The sequence below is a fragment of the Anoplolepis gracilipes genome, chromosome 16, assembly GCF_047496725.1.
Source record: "Anoplolepis gracilipes chromosome 16, ASM4749672v1, whole genome shotgun sequence".
In the NCBI taxonomy this organism is placed as follows: Eukaryota; Metazoa; Arthropoda; class Insecta; order Hymenoptera; family Formicidae; genus Anoplolepis; species Anoplolepis gracilipes.
In genome coordinates this window covers 6589277-6608683 of record NC_132985.1, presented here as the reverse complement: position 1 = coordinate 6608683, position 19407 = coordinate 6589277, and the positions used below count along the sequence as shown (strand labels likewise).

General features: G+C 31.5%; 2 protein-coding genes and 4 non-coding genes across 7 annotated transcripts; all 6 read right to left on the bottom strand.

The window, feature by feature from the left end:
• Positions 1-1165: 1165 nt before the first annotated feature.
• Positions 1166-8377, bottom strand: LOC140674551 (odorant receptor 83a-like). Its single transcript, XM_072908162.1, has 7 exons — positions 8059-8377; positions 7537-7826; positions 5704-6308; positions 5529-5642; positions 5013-5171; positions 1432-1642; positions 1166-1221 (listed from the first exon to the last, which is right to left on the bottom strand). Exons 1-6 carry the CDS (start codon positions 8130-8132, stop codon positions 1577-1579), a joined length of 1308 nt encoding a protein of 435 aa, XP_072764263.1. The 5' UTR covers positions 8133-8377; the 3' UTR covers positions 1166-1221; positions 1432-1576.
• Positions 8378-8858: 481 nt separating this feature from the next.
• Positions 8859-8930, bottom strand: Trnae-cuc (transfer RNA glutamic acid (anticodon CUC)). Its single transcript has one exon. It is a non-coding gene; the product is annotated as a tRNA-Glu (tRNA).
• A 469-nt stretch (positions 8931-9399) lies between these two features.
• Positions 9400-9521, bottom strand: Trnal-caa (transfer RNA leucine (anticodon CAA)). The gene is made up of 2 exons: positions 9484-9521; positions 9400-9444 (listed from the first exon to the last, which is right to left on the bottom strand). It is a non-coding gene; the product is annotated as a tRNA-Leu (tRNA).
• Positions 9522-9797: 276 nt separating this feature from the next.
• On the bottom strand, positions 9798-9918 carry Trnal-caa (transfer RNA leucine (anticodon CAA)). The gene is made up of 2 exons: positions 9881-9918; positions 9798-9842 (listed from the first exon to the last, which is right to left on the bottom strand). It is a non-coding gene; the product is annotated as a tRNA-Leu (tRNA).
• Positions 9919-10267: 349 nt separating this feature from the next.
• Trnav-cac (transfer RNA valine (anticodon CAC)) lies at positions 10268-10340 on the bottom strand. The gene has a single exon. It is a non-coding gene; the product is annotated as a tRNA-Val (tRNA).
• Positions 10341-14961: 4621 nt separating this feature from the next.
• On the bottom strand, positions 14962-19404 carry Cos (kinesin-like protein costa). Of its 2 annotated transcripts, none has more exons than XM_072907970.1 (2): positions 18842-19404; positions 14962-18636 (listed from the first exon to the last, which is right to left on the bottom strand). In XM_072907970.1, exon 2 carries the CDS (start codon positions 18594-18596, stop codon positions 16047-16049), a length of 2550 nt encoding a protein of 849 aa, XP_072764071.1. In that variant the 5' UTR covers positions 18597-18636; positions 18842-19404; the 3' UTR covers positions 14962-16046. The 2 variants fall into 2 exon arrangements, with proteins under 2 accessions (XP_072764071.1, XP_072764070.1); XM_072907969.1 differs by having other exon boundaries at positions 18846-19402.
• Positions 19405-19407: the final 3 nt, after the last annotated feature.

The window sequence follows — 19407 nt, the reverse complement described above, 5'->3', positions numbered from 1 at the left end:
GTGCAAAGTGGGTTTAATTAAGTTCATTAAGAATCGCGATAGGAAAGCTAATTTCATTTTCGATTTTTGTCCTCGCGATCATGTGCTATGGCGTAAATTATACGGCCTCAGATTTTATGGGAAATGGTTTGAAATTCCAACTTTGTCGCAATCAGTGATTACACAAAGTGCTTGGTAAAAGAAAAGAATTTAAATGAACTGGCTTTACTCAAACAATATTAATTAAAATTATACAAACTACTTTTTATTAAACAATTATTAACGTAATTAATACAAAATATATTATTATCTCCACATGTGACTTATTTTATGAAATTTTATTGTAAAAAAAAGGCCAGTTGATTCAAATCCTTTTTTCTTAAGCCTACTTATCTTAAACTATAATTTGCAAAATCTAAAATAAAATATTAATTTTATAGATATATTAATATATTAATGTAGAAATATTAATCACACATGTAAATTAAATTGCAATATATGTATAAAATATATATCAGGATACAATTAATGTGACACTTGTGACATATAAAATTATAAATAGGATTTTATTTTTAGATTTGATCGCAAATTATAGATTGTCTAAAGTAAGTTTTATCAAGAATAATATAGACAAGTGTTTCGAATTGTTTGAAAATTTCAATCTTATACTTAGAAGATAATTATAAAAAAAAAAAAAAAAAATTAGAGCGATCACTTCCTGTGCATTCACCTATGCACGTGCACAAGATATGCTTGACAATCAGACTCGACTGGATCGACCAAGCTATACGGATTTTGATCGCTATCAATCTTGATCACTATCTGATAATTCACGGCGAGAGTAGCAGCCAGCGGTCAGATCCGACAACTACAATTGTAATTGGTTGGTCAAGTTGTCGCCGTTGAAGCCTGACGACTCGAGAATAGGATCCTGTTTTCGGCGGATCCATAATCGTAAAAACTGTCGCCAACCTGTTCCACGGTCTTCCGGTGATTCTAACACTGAACAGTCAGCGAAGTCAAGACGTGTTTCGCAAAATCTGTGCGACTTACATTCATCGCTAATAAATAGCTCAACTATAAATTATGAATAACGATAAGTTGTGAAAAATTCAATCACGTTTCCTCTTGTATAATATATACAATACTATATATTTTTTATATACTTTTATTACACAAATTGGAGGGACATTATTCTATCAGAGTGTCCGATATTATTATTTTAATAAGCCGAGGAAATATCTAAAATTAAAAAGATATATCAATTAAAATATTTCCCTACTATTAATCGTAAGGCTACATATGTTAATTATTATAATAGTTTCTATAATTGTTTCTCTAAAAATTGTAATTTTAAATATTCAAGTCTTCATTGATATCAATTTTCTCTTATATTCCAACAACTTCATTTGACGAAATTTAAACAAGATATTCGATATACTTTGTACAAACCTCGTAATGATAATGGTACATAAATTCAGTGTTCTGAATCAGCGATGCACGTGTTGCAGCCGGTTTTTACTCGGTGTTACTCCAATATACACTTCACTAGTGCTCGACTTCAGAAGTTGCTACGCGATAACTAGAGTCGAGGGATTCACTGATTGCCATCTGACTGCATGGTGCTCAGCAGAGCGAAGAAGGAATACGAGCCTTTCAGGATCTACAAAAGATGTTCGAGATGAATTGTCGATTTTAAATAGCGGGAAAATTGCGACTGACAAATGCACGATAAAAAAAATTAATTGTAAGAAATTATACGAAATTATAAAAAATCTAATGGAGCAATTATGTAGCGATTACATCACACTTTCAAAGTTGATCGATTATAAATTATTTCGAATACATAGGTGAATACTAGAGAATACGGACGAGTGCTCGACCATTAAAAGTTTATACTTTGACGTTTTGTCTCTAGGCATTTTACTATCGGACAATCGCACGGCCATCGATTTAATATATGGTTGTTCACAACGGATGGGCGGAGACGCGTATCGCCTCTCTTTGCGAGAGATTTTGTTCTCTTTATTCTTCTCAGATTGTTACGGAATATTATATTATTCATAACGATCACTTGTGAGACGTTCATTTCTTGTTCCGATATTCTTACAAATATTGGCACTGCCGCAAGTAAGGAAAAGCAGAATCGTCTTTCAAAAAAAAAAGTCACACATGCACAGCATCGATACGAACATATAACACATCAATATAATAATTTATTAATGACTTGATAATGTAAAAAATATAATATCAAAAATTAAAGTAAAAAATATAATATAAATGATATAAAGAATTGAAGAATTTAGACACATTTTTGTCTGAAAGAAGGAGAAAGTGTAAGGTAAATTAGATATATTTTCTTATAGTTTTTGAACTGCTGAATACGAAAATATCCGTTTTATTGGTCCAAGTCCGTGGGAAAGTGGTCAAAATTCGCCTTAAATGGTCGAAATAAGTCATTTTTAATATTAATTCCATTAGTTTCGATTTTGTTGCAATTATTTAATTGTTTATATTATAGTTTAGTTTTATAATTTCTTTTTACTGAAAACTGAAGAAACACTTTAAAATAAAACATTTTAGAAATGCTAAATCTAACATAGCAAAATCAATATAATATAAAAATTAAAAAATAAATAGTCAATTTATTTATTCAAAGAATCTTAAGCTTCATCAGATGCAACTATATATACATTGTACAGTTTTAAATATCTTAAAATGGACTTTTACTTTACTACCATAGAGGTTCCACCTAAGGGCCTACAGTTAAGTTTTTTATAGTAGACCTTTGCCTGGAGCCTTATTTTATTATATTACTTTTCGCATTATACTGTATAGCGTCTCGTTTTATTCGTCATCAGAATTTTAATCTTGTCAGTTTCTTGGTTGATCGGGTTCGCTAATGTTTTATAAAGTCGAAATATCTCTTTTTGTGTTTTCAAAGTTCTTGCCTCAAGATTTAATTATTTTTATAAGCTGCATATCTGATAAGACTTAAGATTCTTGAATAATTATTCATAAAATTATAAAATTGATTATTTATTTTCTAATTTTTATATTATATTGATTTTACTATGTTAAATTTAGCATTTCTAAAATGTTTCTTTAGTTTTTAGTAAAACAAATTATAAAACTAAACTATGATATAAATAATTACACTTTCTGAGCAAAAATCAGCACATTTTGCCCACCCTCCTTTCATATTTGAATGTCTGAAAGTAATTTCAGACAATCTGTTTTAATCATCAAAGTTATTTTACTAAAAATACAAGAGAACGTCTGAAAATTCAGACATTCTTCTTGAAAATTCTATCAAAAAATTTGAACGGTACATAGAAAAAAGATGTATGTATGTATATTATATAAAATATATAATATATAAGAGAGATTATATGTACTTTATGATGTTAGAAAATTGTAAAAGCGAAGTGATTAGAGAATTAATTTTGTCAAATGTATAGAATAGTTTTAATTGTTTGGCATAACGTTACTCACATATGATTCTAAGTTAATTAATTAATTAAGATATCCACTTTCAATATAATTTATTGTAATTTTGTAAATAAATTGATGCTATGTATATATATATATAAATTTTTGTTTTTTCTAACTGGTTAATTTCTCAAACGTATTAATAATCTATTATAAAACAAATATTTATCACAAATTTGTGTTCTTTTATTAAATATGATATTTATAGATCTGTGTCATTCAGATTAAATATAATATAATTAGTGAAGGTGTAATGGCTTTAGGCTTTCTAAATTAAAATAAATGTATTTTATGGTTTTGATATAAATGTATAAGGTGTTTTATACATCTCTCGGAGTATCTTTTAATTTATAAATTTAAAAAGTCAAAAATTTTGAAATGTTTTAATTTTTCAAAGTTCTTTTGAAATTTACAAATTAAAGATATAAATATATAAGATGTTTCAAACATCTATCAGAGTATCTTTTAATTTATGAATTTATAAATTTTATTTATAATTTTCATATATATTTATAAATTTATAAGTTAAAGATATGAATATATAAGATGTTTCAAACATCTCTGTCGGAGTGTATTTTAATTTATAAATTTATAAATTAAAAGACCTTCCGATAGATTTTTGAGACATTTTATTAATTTTTATCAATATATTGCTTTATTAAGACAAATAATAATCTCTTATCAAACTTTTTGTTAAGGAAAAACTAAAGTCGTGAAATGACAAATATATAGGACGGAACAAATACATCCAGATTTCGAAGTGTACACAGAAAAAAAGTAAGTGTCAAATCAAAACTTATATACTCATATATGAACGCGTTTATTGTTTCATATATACGCAGCAATTTATAATCTTCTTAGAAGAATTTTAAAATCTTAAATTTCAACAATATTATATCTTATTTCAATATTACAATTGTCATTTCAAGAATAAAATAATTATTTTAACTCTAAGAAAATTATAATCTTCGATTTGGACATGTGTTATTTTTCTATCCAACATTTTTTCCTTTCCATTCAAGAAAATTATTTTTAAATAACAAGAATATATTTTTTTTTAGTTGAACTACATAAAATATCTTCATCCAAACAAATTTTCTTTATTTAACGCAATATAATCTCATTTCAAGATTTACATTTTGAAACTAAAGATATTGTCAAAATAAGAATATTCTTTTTTCTGTGTAGGTATGTTTATATAAAAACTTTTTGTCTCCAATTATTTTTTACAGTGTCATTAAACTCTCAGGCAATTTTTTACAGTGTAAGTTATCTCGAATCTTTAAATCATACTTTTTTTTACTAATATCTCGCTAAATCAAAGCTAAATTTCGCAGATGGAAAGTCCGTGTGATCGCGTGAGAGAAAAATCCGTTTCAATCTCTATAAATTAAATTTTGTGTGTGCTCGCTGAGCATCTATGATCGGATGATTTTAATTGCGTTTAATTATCGCGATATTAAACTTTTTCGTCGTATCACGCGATATACCGGTCTAAGCGTACAAAAGGTCATAGTTGCATCTTTTCAATATGAACTCACCGCGATGAATGTTTCCATAGATAAGACGTAGAAGACACCCGCTTTTAGATTTATCGTTTTTTTTGCTAATATCATGGATACATTTATCAGACGTCCGGTTTTAGCGGAAAGTTCATCACTCCATCCCGAGAACCATTGACTTTGCGTCAGCGAAGCGCTCTACAAGATTATTAATTCAATGCGATGAGAAAGTTAATTACATGTATTCCGAAATTAATAACGAATCGTGTTAATTATAGGTTGTAATTTCTCAAAGAGATTGCATATATATGTATATTAAAATGTAATTTATATCGTATTAACTTTCTAACTTTTCCTTGATTACATTATATTAATACTGGATGGTGAGCATGAGAGTAAATGTTACACTTTTATCGTTTTAATATAAATACAAAATATTCCGATCATGTACTTGATATGACATTAAAATACATCATATGATTTATGTCATCTGTCTTATAATTCAAAGTGACATAAATAATTAATGAAAAAAATACAATATATTTATAATCGCACCTGGTGTGTCACTTCATTCCCTACCCAACAGATGAAGAAAAGCTGCGAGAAGGCCGCCATCAGGTATATCAAAAACTTGTAGGTGTTGGAGCTCTGACCCTCAGCCTGGTTAGGCTGAAAAAAGAAGTGAGCCTCTAATCACGATCTGACGGCACTTTGACTTATCATGGCTTACCAAAGCGGCTTGGAAGCCGGTTAGGCAAATCATCGAGGTGCTCGAGACCATCTGAACGAACATGCTGGAGCTGAAGACCTTGTTGAAGTCGTCTATTACAGCGAGCAGACGTTGATGGTGGCGGATAGATCTCCTGAACCGCTTGACAAAGTCGTCACTGCTGCAACGACGGATCTCGTCCAGCTTGTAATTATCTCTTTTGCCATTCCTTTCCTCCACCGTAGATGATATCTTATAACGAGCGTCTAAAGCCTCTCGTTGGTCGATCATCCCGTAGTTGCTGCCGCAACTCTTGAAGTGCTCGCTCAAGATTTCCAGCTGCACGAGAAACAGATTGCAAAGGTTTAAGGCATGCAGACTGTCTATCCCCATGATGGCGGTCAATCCAAAGGAGACCGTGCAGGCCTCGACGAAATAGCCGACTGCGTGCCCCGGATACTTGGTCGTGTCGAAGGGGTACTGCGCCCTCACCGGAAGTCCGCCGTCCTCCACGGGCACGAGGAAGAGCAGGCCGATCATGAGACAAACGGCTATCGTGCTGAACCCGTAAAAGATCACGCGAGAGTACAGCAGGTACTTCTTCAGAATTTCATCCTCGGGGCCAACTTGAGTAATGTAATTAAATAAAGAAAAATATCAGTCAATTATAATCGCGTAGTTAGCAGCATAAATATGGGAAGAAAAATTAATTGAAATAATGCATTTCAGATGGAGTTCACGGACCGGACGAGACGATAAGGATTCAAGGGGAAAGTACAGTCTTAGTCATGGTCAATATTGCTGGTGTGGGGTTTTCTGCGATGCGATATTAGAATTAGTGAAACATGATATACGGTTTCAAAGAAACGTCACGTGTCACCGCAGATGTATATATCAAGCGTGATTATGCAAACTGTCGAGTAATTCTGCGCGAGTGAACGCTTTAATAGCGTGTCAAGGAGATAAATCGCGACAAGGACTGACAGAGGAAAAAATTATTCAAGTGGTTCTGAATTAACGGAGAACTCGACAGACTGAAAGATGGCCCTTTTGCACTGTCCCTTTCGCCAGACGGATCTCATTAAACCGAGAAATTACGCACTGTCCTGTCATCATGTTTACTTAACAGAGATTATACATTTATATGTGACTTAAAATTTTAGTCTAGCAATATGAAGAAAAATGATTTTTAGAAATTGTTTTTTTTTTTTTTTTTGAAGAATTTTAAAAATTAATCTTTTTAACGTTTTGTATGGTTTTATCAATATTTGTCAGTCCTGGATATTTTTTGTTCTGTGTGTAACATGCTCAAGAATGATGATGTAATATATTATTTCTCATGTAATTGTCTGAAATTAAAAAAACTCAATCTTTTATTGCGTAAGATATTTTTGGAATGCTGAATGATCCCTAATTAGAATTTTAAAAAATTAATATTTAATATTTTTCTAAAATATTTTTAAAAAAATAAAATTTTACGTTGAATAAAAAAAGTTAAATATCCAAGATTTATAAAATACTTAAACATCGATAAAAAAATAAAACGTCACAAAGATCAATTGAAAAAAATTTCTAAAAATAAATATTTCATATAATTAGGGTAGACTGGACCCTTACAGCAGTTTATATAACATTTTATACATATCTTTTGTATAGATAATAATTTAATATTAATTTAAGAATTACACAATTTAAGAATTACACAATTTTGATGATACACATAAAAATAGAAAATTCCGAAATATTTACACACAACATATTTTCCGTGAAGGTTTCTGGATTTTTCTATCAAAATTCCATGAATTTGGTTTATTTAAATATTTGTTACACGGAAAACAGTAATTCTTCAGTTACCGGGAAACTTGCAGAGTTGTTCGCAGCCGTCGACAGACTCACGGAGCAATTGTACGATCTGCTCACGACGAATTTGGAAGATCATTACTTTAAAGAACACGACAGAGATCCCGGCAAAGATGCATCCATCGTTCGTAAAGATCGACAGATCGTTGAAGTTTGCACAAATGTCAGCCAGCAGAGTCGCCATGAAGATGAACATAATTATCAGAACAAATTTGTTATACACGAAGTACAAACATTTCGACAATGTGGACGAATCGGAGTCAAGAGCCCATAAGCCGACGTACCTGATGAACGTAAAATGTTAAGGGATGATATAAACAAGCGAAACGAATTTTGAAATTAATTCATAAAATTTGTAAATCGCAATATTAATCGATTAACGCGAGACAATTATTATTATTTAAAAAAATATTATATATTTTTTAAAAATTTTATAAAAATAATCGAATCACATCCATGTGTAATAATATAATATAAAAAATAGAATAAAAAGTAAATATCTAATAAGATTCTCACCTGAGATAAGTGATGTGCAAAGAATTTAATTTTCGGAATTGCTTCAAAAGGCTGCCGGCTTTCCTTCGTGACATTTCTCTGCGACTCTACTTCGTATGACAGATAAGCGACACGTGCTAGGGCATAAGAGGTCACCTATGTCGCGTGGGCAGCCTCCTCGGCGTATATATTTAAGCGTTGCATCGAGGGTTGTTTGAATTAATACTTTCGCTCCCCTCGAAAAATCACCCATGATAAACCGTACGCACGATTTTATTGTCGTTCCTTCGAATTATAGACTCTCCCGCACGTCGCGACACACGTGCGTCGTTTCCCTCGCTTATTCCTCCCTGTCGATAATTTACTAAAGTACCGGTAATTGCATCGCAATACGACTTCCCCGCAATCTCCTGATTCGATTCGTTTCAGTCGCTTGACAGATTGTTTTGCTCTCTACGATAACAGAGGCAAATATACGGGAATAATTTACCAAGTCGCGATTGACAAGCGTCTAAAATGATCTATCATTTTTTTCCACTTAAGGAAATAAGCGACTTGCAACCTGCAAATTTAATGATGTGTGTTTTACTGTAAGACGATTTACACACATTATATTTTATAGCAGTATCGTGTTGGATTTATATAACGATGCTTTTGTGATTCACGGCCGGTAAGAGCGGAAAATACTTGAAAATAATTGTTACAAGACTTTTAATATATAACTTTTACACTGTTATATATAATTGTAAAATTATAATACTTATACACATTTAAAAATAAAAGTAAAATATAATTTCTTTTACATGAAAAAAAAAAATAAATTCCGGTACCGGGAATCGAACCCGAGCCTCCTGGGTGAGAGCCAGGTATCCTAGCCACTAGACCATACCGGATTATGAAAGCGTGTTCTTGAAAGTTGAAGAAGTATTGAACTAACTGTACATCAGATATAAAAATTGATATATTATAAATATTTTTATATATTAAAAATATTATGTCGTTAATTTTCTATAATACTATATTGTAAAAATCTTGCAAAAATCCATTAGAAAAGACTGTAATATAATATAATAATAAATAAAATTATTTTATCTTATATCTGTAGCAATATAATTATTATGTGAACAATTATAATAACTATGAATGTAATATATATGCGATAAATATTATATACATAAATATATATTATAAAAGACAAAAAAAAAGGTTTTTTTGAACAAAAAATATTGATCTCATAGAGGGAATCGAACTGACAAAAATTAACTAATATATACTTTGCGATTAATTTATTGCTTTTGATCGCGTATTTATCGATTATTGACGCAAAAATAATAATTGCAAACATATTATATGCAAAAATTTTGTCAGAAGTGGGATTCGAACCCACGCCCTCAGAGAGGACCAGAACGCCCATCTACTCGGTCTTGAACCGAGAAGGTTACGAACCTTGAGTCTGGCGCCTTAGACCGCTCGGCCATCCTGACACTTGCTTGTGACTGTTCCAATGATCCATATAACTTACATACATACGATAAAATATATATTAAAATTAATCAATATATAAAAAATTTGCCCAAATAAATATCGTATTTCCGACAAATAAGATACATCATGTCCAAAAAAATCAGTTATCACTCACAAAATTTTTTTCTTAATAAAAAAAATGCAAATAAAATACAAAACATTTTGCAACAAAAAATTTCTTTTAACAAAATTATTAACACTTATTTATTTATAATGTTGTTAAGTGCAAAAGAATTTGTCAGAAGTGGGATTCGAACCCACGCCCTCAGAGAGGACCAGAAAGCTCGGAAAACTCGGTCTTGACCGAGAAGGTGTGAACCTTGAGTCTGGCGCCTTAGACCGCTCGGCCATCCTGACAACTTGAACTCACGTTCGTTAAAATCGTCTCATTAGTATGTGTGCTTGAACATATATAACATATATATGTATAAAATGCATTTGAAAAATATAAGGACACTCTATTATTATTGTAAATTACGCAACTTACAAGGCATTGGATGAAGAAAAATATATAAAACGAATAGAAGAGGCTCGTAGAGATTAAATACAAAAATAATGAAAATGGCAAATAAGAGCCAAGCTCTGTAATTAATGAGCACGCTTAAAATTATTTTTAGCATAAAAAAAACGCTCTTAAAGATCTAGTATATAAAAATATATAAAATTGTAAGTTGTAAAAAAAAAAATTGCGTGAAACGACAAAAAATGTTTCCGCCCGGGATCGAACCGGGGACCTTGTGCGTGTGAAGCACACGTGATAACCACTACACTACGGAAACTGGTTGAAGATGCTTCTTTCAACATCATAGATAAAGCGTATATAAGAATTTTAATAATAAAATTCCGTAAGATAGTTTGTCAAAAACACATGTTTGTCATATCTATAAAAAAAATAAGATAATAAAAAATAATTTGTATTAATACAAAATGCAAGAATTTAAAGAAATTCAAGCACATTGTAAATATCTTTCTTTTCCGTTGAGTTATATAATTTATAAATAATAATTATTTATTATTTATAAATTTATTATAATTTATAAATAATTATTATTTAGCTATACAAAAGCTAGTAATATCCCTGTAATATATAAATTGGAAGAGATGATGTATAATTAATAGCGATTTAAATTTAAGAAAATACCGTGCCGCAAATAAATTCTTGGAATTCGCATTATTCATCACGAAAGAAATACTTTGTGTGCTGAAAGTCGGTATTTTAGTATCCTTTGAATTGTAAATTGGATCATTGCTCCGGTGGACCCGTGAAATTTCGAGAGTCTCGAGATGCGTCATGATACGAAGATTTTACATTCCGGTTCAGACAATAATATCGTGTTACGATTGTAATTACCTGATGTAAATTATAGTATACGCGGACGTGCGATTTACTCAGTCCATATCGTTGACGATTGCATTTCTTATGCACGTACATATATATTATTCCACCTCCCGTGAAAACACATGTAAAAAGATAATTACAATATAACTGATGTTTGAATGAACGATAAACATCATGTTTCTCGAGGGAAAATGTATGGCATCGACAAGTCGTGAATTATTAAAGTAAATCCGACGATCTCGTGACAGTCCCTTGACGAGTCGTGCGTGTACAAAAATTGCGAAAGTTAATTCTCTCTGTCATTTCGAATTTCGAATCTCGAGTTTACCCTGCCGTGCTCTCGTCCACTTTTCTCGAAACTCAATTAATGCGGCTCTTCCGTGAAACATTTTTTCCCACGCGGAAATGGCCTGTTTTAAGAAAAGAGAAAAGACTTGTTACTTACAGTACCGACCAAAAATATATCACCTTTAGGATTTTTGAGCATAAATTTAATTTAACTTACTTACTTATAAAATTAATTTTTTATATTATTAAAATTAAGTTTTTATATTATTTTATGAAAAATATTTTATTCGCTAAGTTGTATTTACTATCAAAACATATATTATGATATTATAAATATCCATGCACTTTGAATAAAATTATACTCAAAAATACTAAAAGGTGATATATTTTTGGCCGGCACTGTATATGTAATACTTATAAGGGTCGCTGAAGCAATGTAAGAAATATTAACGAGTAATGTAATAGTGTTGAATTAAATTGGACAAAGGCACGAGTTCACTAAAAATAATTAAAATTAAAAGAAAGAGAGGCCATATACGCGAGCAAAAAGAAACGCGCAGAGATTTAAGTGCACGTGCATTATAATGGAACGTAAAAATAATTATAAATAAATTTAATTATAAATAAACTCCTGCAAACAAAACAAGCAATTAGCGAAAGTCATCCCAAAATAAAGATAACTCCAAGATTAGGAATCAAAATATAAATTAGCTTTGTTGAGAATACGAAATTACAGTACGGCAGTGTTCGTTATATTGCCAAAGTCGGATAATTATTTAATAGATTGTACAGGCATTTATACTATTTGATTCAATAAGCAAAATAATTGATTTAATAGCTTAAGGGAATGAATATTTTGAAGCCGCAAAAAATGCAAAAAATTGCTCGACAAATATAAATATAAAATTTATTTATTATAGTATTAGTTTTCACATAAATTTAGACAAAAAATTGAGATATTTGAAATTGCAAGAAAGTTTATTCAATAAGATATACAGCAATAAATTTTTTGTTTACCACGATTTTTTCAAGAACAAATATAGATGTCAAAAAAATTGTTTTAATTATTTGTAATTAATTTCTGTACAACTAAACATAAACTTTGCCAAAAAAGTCTACTTGTCATGTAAATGAAAATTGAAAAGAGCCGAAAATTTATATTTTTACCGTCGCTTTGTCAATAAAATTTTTCTGGCTTCTTTCAGAAGTTTAATCAACAAAAAATAATTAAAGAAAAAGAATGCCATTGATAGCATCTTGAATTTCGCATGTGAGTTGAATCATAATAAAATCAAAAAAATCTTGTTAATCCATGCAGAAACTAGTATAATACTAAATAATTAATTCATTTATACATATTTAGCACACCCATTTTTTGCTTCAAAGATATCCGCTCCTCTTAAGATTCACGTATTATTACACACTCATACACATAATGAGACCGATTCATAGTAAAAAAAAAAAAAACATGAGAGCAAACCAAAATAAGGAATACACTTCGAATCTGCATTGGTATAATTTAATTGACACACCAGCTGATCGCGTAGACATTAAATTTGAAATTTATCGGAGGATCGGAAATTCGCGATCGCAGGAGCTCCTGTAAAAGGAAAAAAGTTACAAGCGTAAAAAGCTGTTGAACGGCTTAGTCTTATCATAACATAGGGATTACATAAAGACTTTTATTTATTGAATGCGGAAAGAATTCAGGCTGTTTGTGTCTTTATATGCGCGAATAAAAGCGATACGGACGAGAAGATCATCGTCTATAAATAATACAAAAATAATACAAAAAAATAGAGTTCAATTCCGCTATTGTGTCCGATGATGCGGTCCAACACACAATGTAGTGTCTCGTATTCTTTCGAAATCTGGATCATCCTGTTTTCACGCGTGCCGAGCATGATAACGGTGCTGGACACACTATATAAGAATTGATCTCGGATCGATCATCGGTACCAAACACGTCAGGAAATTATGCGCGTCTTCAGGATGCAGCTACCAATTCGTGGCCATTGTACCGTGAAATATACTTCTCGGCCACTTAGCAAGCGCAAATTTGGGACGACGATTTGCATATTGATATATAGTGTGCGCATTCGCACGTTCGGAAACGTGGTTGATCGCCCGATTCGTCATCCTGAGTATAGATATCGATGCTGCAGAGGTCCATTTACGTTTCCCTTTGCCTGACTTTATCCCATCAATTTTGATAACAGTTTGAGAGTGAAACATATGATATTACTGGTAAATACACAGAAAAAAAGAATATTCTTACTTTGACAATATCTTTAATTTCAAAATGTAATCTTCAAATGAGATTATATTGCGTTAAATAAAAAAAATCTGCTTGGATGAAGATATTTTATGTAGTTCAACTAAAAAAAATATATTCTTGTTATTTAAAAATAATTTTCTTGAATGGAAAGGAAAAAATGTTGGATAGAAAAATAACACATGTCCAAATCGAAGATTATAATTTTCTTAGAGTTAAAATAATTATTTTATTCTTGAAATGACAATTGTAATATTGAAATAAGATTATAATATTGTTGAAATTTAAGATTTTTAAATTCTTCTATGAAGATTATAAATTGTTGCGTATATATGAAACAATGAACGCGTTTATATGAGTATATAAGTTTTGATTTGACACTTACTTTTTTTCTGTGTACACTTCGAAATCTGGATGTATTTGTTCAGTCCTATATATCTGTCATTTCATGACTTTAGTTTTTCCTTAACAAAAGTTTGATAAGAGATTATTATTTGTCTTAATAAAGCAATATATTGATAAAAATTAATAAAATGTCTCAAATATCTATCGGAGGGTCTTTTAATTTATAAATTAATTTGTAAATTAAAATACACTCCGATAGAGATGTTTGAAACATCTTATTGATTTATATTTTTAACTTATAAATTTATAAATATATATAAAAATTATAAATTAAATTTATAAATTTATAAATTAAAAGACACTCTGATAGATGTTTGAAACATCTTATATATTTATATCTTTAATTTATAAATTTCAAAAGTCAAGAACTTTGAAAAATTAAAACATTTCAAAATTTTTGACTTTTTAAATTTATTAATTAAAAGACACTCCAAGAGGTATATGAAACACCTTATATATTTATATCAAAACCATAAAATACATTTATTTTAATTTAGAAAGCCTAAAGCCATTACACCTTCACTAATTATATTATATTTAATCTGGATGACACAGATCTATAAATATCATATTTAATAAAAGAACACAAATTTGTGATAAATATTTGTTTTATAATAGATTATTAATGTGTTCGAGAAATTAACCAGTTAGGAAAAAACGAGAGTTTATATATATATATATACATAGCATCAATTTATTTACAAAATTACAATAAATTATATTGGAAGTGGATATCTTAATTAATTAATTAACTTAGAATCATATGTGACTAATGTTATGCCAAACAATCAAGACTATTCTATACATTTGACAAAATTAATTCTCTAATCACTTCGCTTTTACAAGTTCCTAACATCATAAAGTACATATAATCTCTCTTATATATTATATATTTTATATATATATAATATACATACATCTTTCCTGTCTCTCTCTTTCTCTCTTTCCTTCTCTCCTTCACTTATAAAATATAAATAAAATATGTTTAAAACAGATTCTTTTATATATCTAGAATAATTTGTGTAAAAGTGACATACTTAAAGTTTCAAGTACATAAAAGAAAAGGAAAATTCATGAGTAGACTCGTCACAAATGATATATATAAAATAAATATAATAATTTGACAAATAATTCGACAGAACTAATAATACGGAGATCAATGTTCATCTCGAATGTGTATCTCTCCAATATATAATCAATATTAACATAATTGGACGTGTAACGAGATATTATGCGTGTTGTATCAATAGTCGCGTTCAAAAAATGCAATTGATGGGCAGAATCGGCGATATTATAGGACTCCATTCTATTATAATCAGATTTACTGCTAGTCAATAACTAGATTTTTGATGGCCTAATCACAAGTAAAATAATATTATAATTTCTTGATTGCGTCGCATCCGCATTTAAGAATTACTTGGCTAAAATTAATTCAAATGCTATTATTTAATGTATATAATTGAGCATCGCTATTCGCAAGACGTGTAAGCATCAACCTTTCCTGTCACGAAACAATCATGCCATATCTCACTACGTCATGAACGTGATGCTTAGTTGCTAATAATAATACGATATTACAAGCAGCATGCAAGTACAGCTTGCGAACGAGATTCCTGGATATTATTTTCTTAAATATTAATAGTTATGAGCTTGGAATTACGGCTACGTATACCCTGTAATAAATACAACGTGGGTAAATTGCATGCAATTAAATGTACATAGTAGATCCGTCTCTGTAAATATGAATTTCACCTCTTAACGAGTGTAATTATCGCCAAACTAATTAGTTGCCTATAAACAAATATCTAATGTTAACATCTATCTAATTTCTTGACACAAATGTACCAATATTGACGTACTGGTACATCTGGCAAAGTGTTAAGTTAATATGTTCTTATGACATAACAATTGATATTCTACAAAAATACAGAATAAGTAATTACTGTTCACGCCTAAAACTTGTCACACATTATATAATTTATATAAATTATAAGATTATTTTTTTCACTGCAATTTAAAAAGGAGAAACTTAATTCTATACAGTCTGTTGCATTTGAATACTTATGTAAAGATACTGAGTAGAAATATAGGATATATAAAACAAGTGTATAATAAAAAAGATTTGTACAAATCACTATCAAAATGCAACAAAAAAGAAACTAACGTTTCTTAACAAGCTCACTTCTTCTTTTTGTCGCAGTCGGTCGTCTTTTGAATTATCAGCTTGTTTCGCTGCCTCGTTACCTTGGTTGTCGAGCGAGTAGTGGTCGGCGCGATTTGTTTTAATCCCTGCTGAAGAGCTCTACAAGGACTAGCTGTACGCGGTGGTGTCGTACCTTTGAGGAGAGTTTCGACGTCCGCCAATCGCTTCTTCAGAGTCCTGTTCTCCTTCTTGTACCTCGCGAGTGTGGAATCCTTGTCCAATCTATCGTGACCGGAGCTACTTGTCTCCTCCGCAAAGTGCCTGAACACATGATGCAACTTGTCCTCGTACTGCCTCTGCATCAGGACCATTCGCCTTTCGGCCTCCATCAGCCGCCAATCCTGATTCGCGATGTGCGCCTCCAGCTCCGTTATCTGAACCTCTAGATTTTTCGAGCTCTCCTTCAAGTCAATTACCTTGCGAAAGTACTTCATAAATAACGTTATTATTTCACCGTGAGAGAGTTTCTTCAAGCGTTCCATTAGCATCCTCTCGCCCTTCTCGCGTTGAGATTGACCCTCGTCGAAGTCTTTACGTCCGCAGATCATTTCGTTTTTGTGCTCAATCATTGCGTCGATGGCCTCGATGGTTTCACCGCATTCCAACAATTTACGTTCCTCGACCGTAGTCAGAGTCCTTTCCTTTTGAAATTTTTCATCCAAATCGCATTTCTCGTCCACCAAACAGTCCCGGGTGTGCCTCAAATTTCTAATCTCGTGCCGTAGCGCCTCCTTCTCGTCTGTGTCGGCGGCTCTTTCCAAATCCATAGATTTTTCTTTCAAAATGTGGTCCAAATGAGATATCCTGGCATTTACATCTAACAAGTTCTTCTTCTTATCCACGCAATCAATCTTCGACTTTGTATTATGTTTCTCATCCTCGCTCTCCGATTGCATTTCCTTCAACTTGGAAGCAGTCAAGTTGTACTTCTCCTCGAGCTCGCGAATCTTCTGTTGATCCTTTGCAAGTTCTTCCTCCAATTGCTTTTTACGCTCCTCTTCCCGTTTTAGTTGCCGTTTCAATTTATCCATCTGCTTCTTGGAAGTATTCAGTGAAGCTTCAAGCTCCAAAACTTTTTTCGCCGAATCACCTGCAATTTGCTTTATCATATCAATATCCATCAGTCGTTTCTCGTAATTTATCGCCATATTTTTCATTAGTTCAATTTCTTTCTTGTGCGATTTCTCTTCAGGCTCTCTATACATAGAAGCATTTTCTGCCTGCGCTAATTGCGTTCTTGTATTATAATACTCTTCTTCCAGTTTACTACGTTTACGTTGGAACTTTTGCTTCGCATTAGTTCGCGTATCAGAATTCTTAATCATATCCGCTATAAAACGTTGCTTAATCTTAATTGTCGTCTGCAGTTCTTCGATACGTTTATGCGCTCCATCCAAATTTGATTGAATCCTCTTCACTTGTGTTTGCTTCGCTTCATTATTTAATGTTAGGGCTTTCAATTCTTTAATGGGTTCAGATATCTCTGAGGTTTTCAGAGTATCAAGTAACAAATCTGGTGAATTGTCATTTTGTATCGCAAGGAAATTATCGTTTATAACATTATCATTAATGTTAATGTCCGATTCACGATTATTTAACACACATGGCTTGGTATATTCTGACGTGTGGTTCTCAAGGATTTGATTCGGACAAGGTTTCAAACTGTCGTTGAAGACTAATACCTCATTACACATGTCAGAACCAGGAAGCATAGAATTTCTCCTAGAATTTGGATTCCTTAACGGAATAGGACGAATTACTGGTACATAATTATTATTCACGGATCTTGTCACCGGAGGAGATGTAAGCCCAATGTTTGTTTCTCTAAAATCGTCCTTTTTAGAGCCGACAATTATATCTGTCTCTATTTTAAACTTATTCATAAATTCATCCAGTTTTTCTAAAAAATCTGGACTTTCTGAGCTTACATCACTTTGATCTTCTTCGTCGTCTTCGTCCTCGTCCTCTTCGGCCTCGGATAGTTCGCTCTCCGAACTGGAGGTACAATTGGAATTAAGCTTAAGTTTTACTTGATTCGCAGATTCATCCGTTTTCTCATCAGTTTCGGTTACTTCCTCAATACGTTCCAACGATCTCCTTGTATTCTCTGTATATCCTTGCAAACTAGTAGTCTCATCGCTGGCTATACATTCCTCGTACTCTTGTTTCATGCACAGCCACTGCTCAATTTGATCTTGTTCGGTGTGTGGCAAGATATTATTTGTCATGAGTTTTGTAAATAGGCCTTCCGCATTGGAGACTAACTTAGACCATTGAGCGGCTGCAAATTCTAATCTAAACAGATCTGCGCTAGAACTACGTTCTCCAGAAGTAGCAGGCGTCATTGTGTCATGTGTCTCATCACCACCCTGCTCGTTTTCCTCCTCATTTAATTGATGACGTTCGTGATCACGATGTTGATAAAATGGCATTGTGTCGACATATGTGTATTGATGATTATTCAATACTGTTTGATATTGACTCCATGACCCGTAGTGCATCATTTTATCCACATATAATCTCATCCAACAAAGTGCTTGTCTACTTGAACAAATCAATTTGAACCTGTAAAATTTTGATTTATCTGTTATGCTTAAAATAATTGTGACGATAAAAATTATCGTATTTTAAATTAATATCTCATCTATGCGTAAGATTACAATCTTGTGTAAAAACAAGATTGTAATTAAATTGTTTTATAGGTAATAAATTAATATTTATAGAAAGTATAATTAATAAATTAATAATATATAATAAATTAATAGAGTACCTACTAATAAAATTTCTAATCTATCTCTCGTGTCTCAGAATCATGTTCCAAAATTTTTCATTGCAGGTCGTGCAACGCATATTGTGCAATGATCTTTACTTCACAATTTCACAAATAGAAACCACGAGAGTTTAATGTTCATGAAATTTGTCCGTTAAAACCTTTCAAGCTTTCTCTCAGGTGACAATAGAGTCGATGCCAGCTACGTCGACCAAACGTCCATCCAGAATGGAATTGCAAGAATGAAATCGTGCATATATTACGTCTTAAAATGAGTCATTTCCATAAAAATGACAGTTAAATATTTATTTGTAAAATATCGGAGTCATAATAAATTACGAAATTGATGGCGCAGTTGTGGATAAAAGGCTCCGTATTTAAATCAGATACACCACACCAACCAAGATCAGGTTAGGCACCGACGAGGTGCTACTGAAGATGACCAGCCGTTATGTGAAATTAATTATTTTTATAATTTTAGTAGCATGCTGCGCATGCGCAGTACGATTGAGAATTATCCTTAGACCATTGACAATTATTTTTGAAAGCAAATTAAAACCAACAAT

What these genes read in the sequence shown, in the direction of transcription:
- Cos (XM_072907970.1), bottom strand. Translation starts at nt 18,596, where the DNA reads ATGAGATTATATGTGGATAAAATGATGCACTACGGGTCATGGAGTCAA.
- LOC140674551 (XM_072908162.1), bottom strand. Translation starts at nt 8,132, where the DNA reads ATGTCACGAAGGAAAGCCGGCAGCCTTTTGAAGCAATTCCGAAAATTA. An exon ending in TTGCACATCACTTATCTCAG is followed by an intron (nt 7,827 to 8,058) that starts GTGAGAATCTTA and finishes TACGTTCATCAG; the next exon opens with GTACGTCGGCTTATGGGCTC. An exon ending in CCGGCTTCCAAGCCGCTTTG is followed by an intron (nt 5,643 to 5,703) that starts GTAAGCCATGAT and finishes TTCTTTTTTCAG; the next exon opens with CCTAACCAGGCTGAGGGTCA.